This window comes from Mycteria americana, chromosome 1, assembly GCF_035582795.1.
Source record: "Mycteria americana isolate JAX WOST 10 ecotype Jacksonville Zoo and Gardens chromosome 1, USCA_MyAme_1.0, whole genome shotgun sequence".
In the NCBI taxonomy this organism is placed as follows: domain Eukaryota; kingdom Metazoa; phylum Chordata; class Aves; order Ciconiiformes; family Ciconiidae; genus Mycteria; species Mycteria americana.
The window spans coordinates 147,596,886-147,610,897 of NC_134365.1; the positions used below are offsets into that span (position 1 = coordinate 147,596,886).

The window sequence follows — 14,012 nt, forward strand, 5'->3', positions numbered from 1 at the left end:
TTGAGATGTGTTTTGAGTTTTTAGGTCTGAAATCTCTCCATACTGTAACATCTATATTTGCCTTTACTAAAGCTTGTGACTCAACCAAAGTCCTTGAAACTTTTCAGCTTGATACTGGCATTTTTCAAGTCCTTAATTTACCAGTTAGAAGCCTGTGGTGTTCCCTACAAGAGCTAATGAAATAAATGTTAAGAAACCATTTAGGATGTTAAATTTTTTTGAGCTGCTAAACCAGGAGCACACATGCCTTTGGACAGGCTACCTGTCTTAGACTCATGTCAGGTTAGTGTTCTGGCTGTGACTGAGGTGGTTTAAGAAGCTACTGTCTTCAGCTGCTTGTTTTGGCCTCCCCCCAGTTTGGTGGCATACCTAAATAATGTGTCACTTCTTAACTCTGTTCTGTCAAATGATCTGGATTAAACGCTAACAGTATTTTTCCTCCTCATGCAGAGAACTTCTGGCAGGAGGAATTAGGAAGCGAAGACATGTAGTTATGTTAGTTGCTGAGGGGAGGGAGAGATGTGATAAATTTTAACAATCCTTACCTATCTCTACTGCAGCCAGAAACATATCTGACTGTAGTTGTAAGTTAAGAAGTATTCTGCTAATGGTAGTTTGAGAATTTAAACTTGCATGGTATGACTTCAACTCTTACGTTGTAGGTACGGACTAGGTAAATAATGTGTCTCCACCCTTCATGAAATAACTCACAAAGCAAAGCATTGCAAGGGATGGTTAGCATCAAGGGCAGGCGTAGTGGCATATGAACAGTTTTGTTTAAAGAGTTCCCTGTAACCTTCTCAGATGAAATTTGAATCGTTACTATTAATAAGCTATTCTCTCATTAGTCTATTTAGTTCATCGGTAATAAGTGTTGTTCAGACTTGAGGGTATATTGAAATCAATTTCACTGGGTTGATTCTCAGATATATTTAAATCTTTCTAAAGATGAACTGAATTTTTGTAAAGACAAATTTAGTTATAGAATAAGAGAAGATTTAACGTGTATATATAAAGGCAGTGTATAGATATATCTCACTTAAAAATAGTGTTACTTTTAATAAAACAAGACAGTTCAATTTTGAGATGTCTGAGTTATAAGACTACTATAACCTGTTCCAGCCTTTACTACACTTTGCATATGAACTTTCTTTTGCATTCTTGAAATACTAAAGAAGTATGTATAAAATATTTAAGAGTGGAATTATTTAATTTTGGTAGAAAACCTTCCTAAAATTGTAGCTATTTGAGATTGTGAAGGCAAGGTGAGAAGGGGAAAGAATAATTTTATTACAACTGAATTCAGTAAACTTCAGTTTATGCTTCATGCAGGTTAGTTTTATGTGGTTTGAATCTTGGTGAGGCTAAATCATATTTTCCATTAGAAAAAAATATTTTTCCATGCAATGTTTAAGTATTTGAAAATAGTATATTGTAACTGAAGAGTTCTTCATATTACTAGTTTCTGAATATAAAGACTTTGTGATTTTTTAGGGCTAATCACTTGAAAATTGAATTCTTTCCAGACCTTTTTCTTCATAAAGAGTGAAGACAGAATTTTAGTTGATTCCTTTTCTAGCCTTTGTATTGTCTTAATTTGACTGTGTTTTGTTTGTTGGCTTCATTGATAGGAAAACAAAATAACTTGCTTTTAAAATCCCTTACTTTAGAAAGTGCTATTGTGAGGTTTTGTTTTGTGAAACATTGCACAGTCTGTGGAACTATGGACTGTTTTTGTATTAAAACAGAATTGAACCTTTGAGGTATTTAAAACCTACAATAATGTTTTTTGTTGTTGTTGGGTTTTTTTTGTTTTTTTTTTTTTTTTTTTTTTTTTTTGTCAAATGAGCCAGCTGTCCTATCAGATCATCGAGTAGGATGTTGAGGTCTTACAGGTTACCCTCAGTATGTATTGCTGAACCATTAAGAATTAATTTCGTAGGTGCTGCTATGAAACTATTTTTTTTTTCTGCATAGACACAATATCATGTGTGTATACAATGGCCAGCTTTAAAACTGATACCACTTGATGTGCATATGTTGTATGTGCTTCCGTAGGGTTCTGTTCTCTATGCATTCAGAGTTCATACAGTAGTTTGTGTCATCTGTTACATCAGAATGGCTGGGATGCTGATAACAGCAGTACTGTGGTTGATTGAAAGTGGTTTGAAAGGTACACAGCTGTAGACTTTTAGGGAAACTTCCTCCTAAAGTAATTGCTGGAGGATTGTAGGTGGTCTCTGCCTGTCCTAAGTGTTTCTTTCCAGCAGTCCCCATGATGTGTTTAATAAGCGTGTCATTTTGAAATAAAGGGCTTTTTCATCTAATTCTTCAACTCTCAGAAATAATTTTAGAGTGTGTCCACATTTAGATAACTTGCCAGCCAGGAAGGAATGATGAATGCTGTAGCTGTCTATTACTTTATAGACTCTGCTGAGTCTGGCACCTAGTGCTTGATTTCTGCAGCACCAAACATAGACTCTCTCTTCCCCAAACATAAGCATTAATTAGAAGTGCCTTGTTTTTTCTTCATTGACTATTTCTTTACTTTTCCTATAGATGCATGAGACCATAATGTGGGGAATGAATCTGCGGAATGAAATCGGTTGCCAAAAAGAACAATGTTAGGAAAAGCCTCTTTGTGAAGCGGAGAGTATGGTCATTTCTTACTTTATTGTTGTATCCTGGTGGTATTTAGAGGTTGATAGGACTTTAGTGTTCAGGAAGGGAAGAAAAGAACCCTGATTTTTATCTCTTCTGATGGTTTGTTTAGAGGCATCATGAAACTGACACGTCGGTACTGACCATGTTCTGCTACGATACTCTGAAGTGCAGAAGCCACTTCCTGCAAGATATTTTTTTGTATTTTTGCTTACAAAATAAAGGTTAAGGCACACCTAAGATAACAGCAGCAGCCTCACAACATGTAGTTTATATTTTGTAGAAGTTTTTACTTTGGTGTTCCGAGTAATGCTAACACTTGACAACTGAGATTTTTCCCTCAAAATTGTGGTATTTAATTAAATAAAATTTTAGTTGGATCAACCTGGAGCGTTACTGGAGCTTCAGACTGGGTACTGATACAGTCATCCATTAAACCTTCCAAGTAAAGTTCTATAGTCGAAGCTGAGGCGAGCAGCTCCGGTGCTGGCAGGATCCTTAGCAGAGCGCTCCAGTGAGGTGCACAGGGGGGTCTCCCGAACCAGGGGAGCCAAGACAGCTGCCAGGACCCCTCAGCTTGCACGACAGTGGCTGATGAGATCGGGGCGGGGCCAGGAGCAATGGTGGCCAAGCACCCTCCATGCATAAAAGAAGCCCTCGGGGAGCGCTAGTGACCAGGAGCGCCGCCAACAGGGCGGGCAAACAAACAGGGCATGGCGCGTCGGCAAGGGTGTGGCGCAGCAGTTTGTGTGGAAGGGCGTGTAGGAAGGGCGCGGAAGCTCTGCCAGCTCGACCAGGGAGCAATGGTATCCACCTGGCAGAAAGCCACGGCCTCTCTAAGCCAGTAGATCAATACTTGGCTCTGAGCCTGGTGTCACCAGCAGGATTTTGGGTTTTTGATCATGGGTGGGTCAGTCTACATGACACCAGGCCTGCTGGCGACAGACGGGGTACGTCTGCCTCAAAGGGGGAAAAGGATCTTTGCACAGGAGTTAGCAGGGCTCATTGAAAGAGCTTTAAATGAGATTTGAAGGGGGAAAGGGATAAAACTAGGCTCGCTAGAGATAAGCCTGGGGGCGGCATGCCAGTGTTTGAGGGATGGTGTGATAGTGAGATCCTTCAGTCTGCCATCTCAGTGGAGGTAGGGGATGGAGATCCATGTGGCAGCAAAGACACAAGGGTTATGGATGTGTTAGAAACCATGGAAGCGCCTGAGAATGGTCACGTAGGAATTAGGACTTCCCCCCCAAAAAGGCGGTGGGATCAATAGCCCAACTGAAGTGCATCTACACCAATGCACGCAGCATGGGCCATGAGCAAGAGGAGCTGGAAGCCATTGTGCAGCAGGAAAACTATGATATGGTTGCCATCACGGAAACATGCTGGGATAACTCGCACAATTGGAGTGCTGCAATGGATGGCTATAAAGTCTCCAGAAGGGATAGGCAAGGAAGGAGAGACAATGGGGTAGCCTTGTATGTTAGGGAGTGTTTTGATTGTCTAGAACTTAATGATGGTGATGATAGGGTTGAGTGTTTATGGGTAAGAATCAGAGGGAAGGTCACAAAGGCAGATATTGTGGTGGGAGTCTGTTACAGACCACCCAACCAGGATGAAGAGGCAGACAAAATATTCTATAAGCAGCTGGGAGAAGTCTCACAATTGCTAGCCCTTGTTCTCATGGGGGACTTCCACTTACCAGCTGTCTGCTGGAAATACAATACAGCAGAGAGGAAACAGTCTGGGAGGTTCCTGGAGTGTGTGGCAGATAACTTCCTGACACAGCTGGTGAGTGAGCCAACGAGGGAATATGCCCCGCTGGACCTGTTGTTTGTGAACAGAGAAGGACTTGGTGATGTGACGGTTGGAGGCTGTCTTGGGCATAGTGATCATGAAATGATAGAGTTTTCGATTCTTGGAGAGTAAGGAGGAGTTCAGCAGAACTACTGCCTTAGACTTCTGGAGGGCAGACTTTGGCCTGTTTAGGAGACTGGTTGACAGAGTCCCTTGTGAGGCAGTCCTGAAGGTCAAAGTAGTCCAGGAAGGCTGGACATTCTTCAAGAAGGAAATCTTAAAGGCGCAGGAGCAGGCTGTCCCGATGTGCTGAAAGATGAGCCAGCGGGGAAGAAGACTGGCTTGGCTGAACAGAGAGGCTGTTTTTGGCTGAAACTCAGGAATAAAAGGAGAGTTTATGACCTTTGGAAGAAGGGGCAGGCAACTCAGGAGGACTACAAAGATGTTGTGAGGTTATGCAGAGAGAAAATTAGAAGGGCCAAAGCCCAACTACAACTTAACCTGGCTACTCCCATAAAAGAAAATTAAAAAGTATTTCTGTAAATTCATTAGCAACAAAAGGAGGGCTAAGGAGAATCTCCATCCTTTATTTGGTGTAGGGGGAAACATAGTGACAAAGGATGAGGAAAAGGCTGAGGTACTTAATGTCTTCTTTGCCTCAGTCTTTAATAGTAAGACCAGTTGTTCTCCAGGTACCCAGCCCCCTGAGCTGGAAGACAGGGATGGGGACCAGAATGGAGCCCCCATAATCCAAGGGGAAATGGTTAGCAACCTGCTACACCACTTAGACACTCACAAGTCTATGGGGCAGGATGGGATCCACCCAAGAGTACTGAGGGAGCTGGCAGAAGTGCTCACCAAGCCACTTTCAATCCTTTATCAGCAGTCCTGGCTAACCAGAGAGGTCCCAGTGAACTGGAAGTTAGCCAATGTGATGCCCATCTACAAGAAGGGCTAGAAGGAGGATCTGGGGAAATACAGGCCTGTCAGTCTGAACCCGGTGCCGGGGAAGGTTATGGAGCAGATCATTTTGAGTGCCATCACGTGGCACGTGCAGGACAACCAGGTAATCAGGCCCAGTCAGCATGGGTTTATGAAAGGCAGGTCCTGCTTGACCAACCTGATCTCCTTCCATGACAAGGTGACCCACTTAGTGGATGAGGGAAAGGCTGTGGATGTTGTCTACCTGGACTTTAGTAAAGCCTTTGACACTGTTTCCCACAGCATTCTCCTGGAGAAACTGGCTGCTTATGGCTTGGACTGGTTTACTCTTTGCTGGGTAAAGAACTGGCTGGCTGGCTGGGCCCAAAGAGTGGTGGTGAATGGAGTTTACTCCAGTTGGTGGCCGGTCACAAGCGGTGTTCCCCAGGGCTCTGTGTTGGGGCCAGTTCTGTTTAATATCTTTATCAATGATCTGGATGAAGGGATCGAGTGCACCCTCAGTAAGTTTGCAGATGACACCAAGTTGGGTGGGAGTGTTGATCTGCTGGAGGGGAGGAAGGCTCTACAGAGGGACCTGGACAGGCTGGATTGATGGACCGAGGGCAACTGTATGAGGTTCAACAAGGCCAAGTGCCAGGTCCTGCACTTGGGTCACAGCAACCCCATGCAACGCTACAGGCTTGGGGAAGAGTGGCTGGAAAGCTGCCCGGCAGAAAAGGACCTGGGGGTGTTGGTTGACAGCTGGCTGAATATGAGCCAGCAGTGTGCCCAGGTGGCCAAGAAGGCCAATGGCATCCTGGCTTGTATCAGAAATAGTGTGGCCAGCAGGACTAGGGAAGTGATTGTTCCCCTGTACTCGGCACTGGTGAGGCCACACCTCGAATGCTGTGTTCAGTTTTGGGCCCCTCACTACAAGAGAGACATGGAGGTGCTGGAGTGTGTCCAGAGAAGGGCAACGAAGCTGGTGAAGGGTCTGGAGCAGAAGTCTGATGAGGAGCGGCTGAGGGAGCTGGGGTTGTTTAGCCTAGAGGAGAGGAGGCTGAGGGGAGACCTTATCGCTCTCTTCAACTACCTGAAAGGAGGTTGTAGCGAGGTGGGTGTTGGTCTCTTCTCCCAAGTAACAAGCAATAGAACAAGAGGAAATGGCCTCAAGTTGTGCCAGGGGAGGTTTAGATTGGATATTAGGAAAAATTTTTTCACTGAAAGGGTTGTGAAGCATTGGAACAGGCTGCCCAGGGAAGTGGTTGAGTTGCCATCCCTGGAGGTATTTAAAAGATGTTTGGATGAGGTGCTTAGGGACACGGTTTAGTGGTGGTTTAGTGGTGGCAGTGTTAGGTTAACAGTTGGACTTGATGATCTTAAGTGTCTTTTCCAACCTAAACGATGATATGATTCTCTATGGCCATAGTGTTAGGGGACATTATAAAAGCCAAGCCAAAGAAATCAAACATGCCTTTGGCAGGCATCCGCTTTATTTATGTGTTACTTTACATTGTGATCTGAAGTAGCTGTATGTATGTTAATTTCTTGATACTTGACTGTGCTATAGAGTTCTTTGGGGAATTTTGTAGGGCTAATATTAAGGACAGTGTGGCTTTTTTGTCTTATTTCTTGTTGTTTGAGTTAAGGTATGAATGTGTGTAATAGGTGCTATTGCTTTTGTCTTTTTTTTTTAAGGTCTAGACTGCAAGGAACACTTTTTAATCTATTCTTACTCATTGAAAAAATAAGTTGTTTCTCACAGTCAGGTGGAAAGATGTAAATTGCCTCAGGGAAAGGAATCTGACAGATGAAATGGTGGAATGTGAGTAGCAGTGTTGAAAACAGGTTAGGGCGATGGCTGACAACAAACCATAAGTGACTGTGCAATGCGATCCAGTGGCAGAGAAGGCCACTTGAATTGTCTGCTGTGTACACAAAGATGGGTTGCAGAGTGGGGACAAAACTTTGAAATACTTTATACAGTTACAGTTGCAAAAAAACTTATGCCTCATTGGATACAATTTTCAACTCCAGAGACTCCAGTAAGTGTGTCTAAATTTCTGTAGCTTGGAGACAAAACAAAAAATGTGTTGGTTTTGTGTTGGGTTTTTTTTTGGTTTTTTTTGTTTGTTTGGGTTTTTTTGGTTTTGTGTTCTTTTTTTTTTTTAAGGTTGTGTCCATCTTCTCAGAAACACTTCACACATATGTTTTTTTCATACCCCTTAGTCAGGTGCCAGTTAAAACAAAGGTACTTCTGTGTAGCAGCCAGGCAACAAATGTGGTTGGCTTAAGGAGGAGTACAGTAATTCAGTGCAAAGTAGAGTGGGATGGCCCAGTGATCAGGCTGATAATAAAAGGACAGGAAAGAACCCTTCTAAGAACATGCTTTGTTGATTGTCCTAGGAATTAAAGCTACGGTGAACGTAAAAATACACAATTTCTAAATTTTTATTTTAAAGTGTTGATTTTTTTTTTTTTTTTTTGGTTGACATTGTACTTGTTACCATCTGTCATTAGATTACTAGGACTTTGGGCTGTTGACTGCTTTTTCTGGTTATTGAAGAATTAATTCTCTAGTGTTGATACATAATACAGATCTTTTATTTGCTAATAGTACTTGCAGGCATCTTAAATTTCTGATATTATTTCTTTCAGAAGCTTAGCAGCTCTTGGCAGTGATCGTAGAGCTTCTGAGAGTAGTTTTATAATTTCTGAGAAGCTTCAGATAATGTGTATCAGTGCAAAACGAAAGCATATCCGTGTGGGAACTTGCAAGGTTGTTACCTGTGCTTGAGAGAAGTCCGACTGTGATGTCTGATGATGATAAGAATTTGCTAACTTGTTTTTTTGAAATGCATAAATATTTCCTATGATGTTTTAACTTCAGGCATGAAATACAAAGGTTAAAGGTGTGTTCACACAAAACCAGTTTTGATGATAACCTTTGTCTAAACACCTGTTAAGTATGATTGTGATTATGTAATACTGTGGATTAGGAATGTGCACCTTAAAGATGGAAAAAGGGAGTTTCACTGGGTTTTGAGCTTCAGACTTATTGTCAGTTCACAGTTACCATTTTGTCTTGATTTTTCTTGATACTGTATATAACAAAGATGAATACCCATAAAATGATATCTTTCTCCAATTCTCAGACGTGAATGAATTGAAGGAGTGTCTTCATGTACTAGTGAAGGAACAGCAAAGTCTGGCCACACAAACTGCTACAACAGCTCTTTCAGCTATGAGGCTAAAGCAGAGGCTAGTTATCCTGGAACGATATTTCATTGCATTGAACAGAACAGTTCTTCAGGAGAATGTCAAAGTTAAGTGGAAAAGCAGTAGTATTCCTCTGCCTGCTGTGGATAAGAAAAGGTAATGACACATGCATAAACAAGTTAATACATGAGGAAAGTCATCGAAAGGTTATCAACATGTGGGTGAGAGCTTAATGTGATTTCTTCCTCCTCGTGAAACATTAGCAGTAAAGAAACTCGTATTATTTCTTAAGATGGTTTTACGTGGTATTACTTGCCATGCAGTTTTCCTCCTTGGCTGATGCTTGCTTATAGTGTCTGTTCATACTGGTGGGTTTTTATTGTAATACATTGCTGTAGATATTCTTTGAGCTATAAGTATACTTTTATTGAGGTATTCCTTTTGTTCTACTCGGCTAGAAGGTATGGAGAAGTCTATTTCAGAAATGATGCTGATGGAGGTTACATAGTTCTAATAACATTAATATATTTTTTTGGTCAATATATGCTCAGTTAAGGCACATAACAAATTTAACAATACAAATACATGAGAGTTGAACGTAGTTTTTCTTAGCTTGGGTGAGAAATGCTGTAATAGTACATTTTATGTGAAACTGTTTCCAGAGAACTAAGTGAGTTGACCTAAAAATAGAAAATGAGGCATTAAAGATGCTATTCAGTAGCTGAACAAGGTTGCTGTCTGACAGAACAAGTAATTGAACTGGGAAGTTTTTATGTTAGATTGCCTCTAGCTTCAAAAATGAAAGGAGACAGTAAGTAGGTATCATGAGTAGTTATTATGGGATTGGAGTTCTGACAATGATGTCTTTCTCTGAATAGTCTGTCCTCTGAAAAATTTTTTTTTCCAGTTCTGATTAAAAAGAGCATTGGTATATTTAAGTTATCAGACTGCTAAAAATGCCACTTTAAATTTTTTTCTCTCTTGAAAAAGTCCCAAGCAGTTCACCTTCTTCTGATGTGAGATTAAAAGGAAAACAGAATTGTTGGTATCTTTCTGAGAGGAAGCAGTAGGGAATCTCCTGTTGTTAAGTACAAAGGAAAGCTTACTTAAATTAATGTGATTGTTTGCATAAAAAGAAAAGTTAATAGAAATGTATGCAAGTCCAGTGGGTATTAACAAAAGTTCAAGCTATCTCTCTTCCTTACACCCACCAATACAGAAGCTGCAAAGAGAGATTTGTAACATTGGCATTTGAATGGAAAGATAAGAAATGACAAAATTGATGGAATTAATTATCAGTAATTGAAGATTCATTAAAGAAAAATAGCCTATAAATATAGTTTATGCAGTCCAAATTAAATACAAGTATAAACTTCCAGAGTAAATAATGAGTACATTAAGTATCTTATGTCTGTGCATTTTGAATATACCATCATAATTTCACTCTGAGTAACTACAGGCACCTTTCTGATGGCAGTCAGTTATGCCAGTCTAGTTTATTTTTTCTCTGTGAAGCTTTTTGATGTTGGGGGTTGAATTGGTTGTTCTTTGAAGCAGCTGAAGTTGAATTTTGGTTGTTGACATTTTGATGTTGATCACCTTCATTCTCAAGAGACAATTACAATTCTTTACAAATAAAAATTGTGTAATTATATATGCATGCATATATAATCATGAAATTGTCATCTATACCTAAATTATGAATTTGTCAAACATACAAATTATACAAATAATTACTAATATAAATATATATAACTATAATATAAATTATATCAAGACAATGCATATGTAACTTTATTTAGCCCAAGACCTGTAGGCAAAGGTGTAGAAGGACTTGCACGAGTCGGATCCCGAGCAGCACTTTCATTTGCATTTGCGTTCCTTCGTAGAGCCTGGAGGTCAGGTAAGTCTACTCTGTAGTATGTTGCATGTATTTTTCATTAGAAGACAGATGATTCATTAAAGCATGTGTGTGTATTAAATATTTGCATAGAACTGTACATTTATAAATGTTAAATTTGCATAATTGTGTTTTATGTTTATGTGGTATTATGCCCCACAATACTGTTGCTGATCAAAGCCATCCAAGCGGGTACCAATGCTGTGTTGTGCTGGGATACTTTTATGTTTAGGAAGGCAAATTGGGATTTCATGAAGAGAATGTATTTTTAATGCTAGGTTTCTGAAAAGTTAGATTTATTCTTCAGACAGGGTTGATCCACTGTATTACTACACGATAGTAGCAGCTTAGAAAAGGAGTTTGGAACAGTAGTGTGAAACTTGTGTTTAGTTTGTGTACTTGTCAGAGGTTGTCAAATAGCAGAGGTTGGCAGAATTGTCATCTGTGCCACCTTAACCTACCTGTTTGTCTCAGTCTGTGCTGCTTGTTCAGATGGCAGCTGTTTGGCTTGCTCTTTGTCCAGCCAGCCTTAGTTCTTCTTCTGATTTCCTCAGCGGATGCATAGTGGGACGAGCTAGTTTAAGAGTTGTCACCTTTCTGAATGTATTTTTTGTGAAGCAGATAGTTCTTCAGAAGTCTTGCAGTCAAAATGTTCACATGAAAATTGAGAACTTTGTACATACTATTAAGTAACTTGTAAGCTTGAGGTTAAAAAATAAAATCCGCAAAACATTGCATGCAAAAATTTGTATAACTTCTGTAAAGATGGGAGTGTAACTAGTATTACTGTTTTCCTTAGGTGAAGATGCAGACCTGTGCAGTGAATTGTTACAGGAATCACTTGATGCACTACGAGCTCTACCAGAAGCGTCCCTTTTTGATGAAGGGACCGTATCTTCTGTATGGCTGGAAGTGGTGGAAAGAGCTACTAAATTCCTAAGGTCTGTTGTGACTGGGTAAGTTTCTTTTTCTGAGCATTGCTGAAGTAGCTGTTAAATAGCAAACTTGCATCTCTTAGCAGCTGATGGTATAAACATAATAGTTTATGGAAAATTAAAAAGATTGCTTTCCTTTTCTACAGTTGTTATACAAGCAAGCAAAAAATACATGAACTGTTGAAATGATGCTCTTTAAATATAATTCCTGTAACTGTTTAAGAAAAAAAAATCTGAATTTGAGTATTCTGAATCACTGTATGTAGACTTACCTGAAAAATAGTGTTTTGCTAATGTAAACTGTATCCACATGAAGAGTGCTTTGGTAATACAATATACGTGTACACTTAATTGTGCCTTTCTAGTATAGTAAAATAATGCAGACTTCCATGTCTGTAAGGGAAAATACACTCATATTGGACTTAGAGAACTCCCCTGCTTTTCGCTGTTATTTAAGGAGGCTTAAAGTTACCCTTTTACAATAGTTGCCAGAAATTAATTGTCTTTTCAATACTGGAACTACATCCTTATAGTGAATATCATAAAGAATATTTGAACTTCACCTGTGAAAAATATTTTTCATGTTCTTAGCATATTTAATAGAGCTATAGAGTAGATAGTGAAGCTTGGGGCAATTTTAAAGCCTAGCTGCCACTCTAAAAATTGATCTTGTGTGCAATGTGTCAGCTTTTCTTCTCAGCTGCTTTCATCACCAATTTCATATTTTTCTGTAAGTTTAGTGGTTCTTGGTGTGTTGTAGATGCTTTTGGTAAGCCAGTCTGTATTGTTTCCAGTTACTACTTAGTTAATATATATTGTTTGACTTTTAGAGATGTGCATGGAGCTCCCAGTACCAAAGGGCCGGGAAACATTCCATTACAAGACCAGCACTTGGCACTTGCCATATTGCTAGAACTGGCAGTGCAGAGGGGTACGCTAAGGTGAGAAGCACGAGCATTCTGATTTTTAAACAATCACTGTCTGTTGGAATGGCCTGAGCGGTGCCTGTCTTCAGTTTTCATGGGTTTGGGTTTAATGTAATAATTGTGGTTCAAAGTATGTGAACCTTTTCTGTAATGCAGGGGCGATCAAGATCTTATGTTAGCTAGATTGCAAAATCCATTTTTGATATTTTGATAATCTGTTTAAAAATGGAAAGCAGTGACATCTGATATTGCTAAACTTCAAAAAGTAGAAAGTGAATTGTATGGATAACCTAAAATAATGTTTTTAGAATGCTTATTAATAGAAGATGTACACTTCCTCTTTCAGCCAAATGTTGTCTGCAGTTATGTTGTTGCTTCAACTTTGGGATAATGGAACGAGGGAAACAGATAATGAGCGATCTGCACAGGGAACAAGTGCACCCCTTCTACCTTTGCTACAGAGATTTCAAAGTATAATATGTAATAAAGACGTGCCCAATACTGAGGAAGAGATTCAGGTACTTGCCCTTGGATTATTTGAAAGGGGCATTATGTTGGTATCAGATTTCATTTGGCTGGCTAGAATAATTATAAAATTAGCCAAACAAAATTGGCAGTAGTGTTTTCCATTTAAGCTGTATATACACCACTGTTGTTTGGTTTTCATGCGTACATTTTGAGTTTCTTGAGGTAGGAGGAGGAATGTCATAGTGTGGTAAGAGGTAAGCATTGTGTTTCAGAGTTAATGCTTTTGTGATAATTAACTTAAAGATGTGGCCAGTTAACTTTTCTGCATATTTGGGTTGTTTTTATTTAGTTGTGTTTGAAGTTAATTGAACTATGACTCTTAGTGAATATTATGAGGTTGATAAAACATAGTAAATCAGTTTTATTATGCTTGTAACTTTCTATTATGTTCACAACCTGACTATATTTTCTCAACATGTGTGTTTGGAATTTTCCTCTACTGTAAGAAAAAAGATGTGCAGAGTTAATTCAGTTTCTCTTAAACTTGTGCAGATACTCAGCATGTCTAAAATATATTGTGTATCTGTATGCCTAGTGGCATAGAAATACTTTGAATATTCTTCTAACTGCTCTTTTTTCTTTTCTAGCTCCTGACTTACCCTCTGAGTCCAAATGAAAGTTTTTTAAGGTATCTGACTTTACCACAGGACAATGAACTAGCAATTGATCTGAGACAAACAGCTGTAGTGATCATGGCCCATTTAGATCGTCTAGCCACCCCATGTATGCCTCCACAGTGCAGCTCTCCTACATCTCATAAGGTAACTGTTTGCAATGTCAAATTTAGTAAGATATTTTTCTTAAAAGCATTACTGATTTTCACTTTGGAAGGAAAACAAATCCTAAGATTCTTCCAAGTTCCTTTTGATTTTCACAAGGTAATGTTGAGTTGCCTAAATTTGTCTTACTTGGGTATCTTTTATTACATCAGGGCTCTTTCAGTCAGCCTTGGAGTACAATTCTATGGTTTGTGAACCATTCTTTCTTATCACAGCGCTATGGCTAATTCTGCCATATTTTGAGCTGTTCCTTGTGTTTATCAGAGTAAATGCTCAAGACCAGACTTTATAAATGTTGGGGGTCTGACGTATTAAAAAAAAAAATAAAGAAAGCAAAAAGTAAATGTTA

The 14,012-nt window shown here is 39.5% G+C and overlaps 1 protein-coding gene across 6 annotated transcripts in view; it reads left to right on the forward strand.

Moving 5' to 3' along the window:
• HERC2 (HECT and RLD domain containing E3 ubiquitin protein ligase 2) overlaps positions 1-14,012 on the forward strand; it is a 120,486-nt gene that overhangs the window by 26,477 nt on the left and 79,997 nt on the right. For 5 of the 6 annotated variants that reach the window (XR_012778677.1, XM_075523454.1, XM_075523444.1 and 2 more), the window contains 6 exons: positions 8,532-8,751; positions 10,398-10,498; positions 11,295-11,451; positions 12,261-12,371; positions 12,703-12,874; positions 13,472-13,645. Coding sequence is in view for 5 of the 6 variants with exons in the window: in XM_075523454.1 (XP_075379569.1) it covers positions 8,532-8,751; positions 10,398-10,498; positions 11,295-11,451; positions 12,261-12,371; positions 12,703-12,874; positions 13,472-13,645 (935 nt within the window). In the remaining variant the exon portion in view is untranslated. The remainder of the gene's footprint in view (positions 1-8,531; positions 8,752-10,397; positions 10,499-11,294; positions 11,452-12,260; positions 12,372-12,702; positions 12,875-13,471; positions 13,646-14,012) is intronic. The other variant, XM_075523464.1, reaches the window with a different exon arrangement.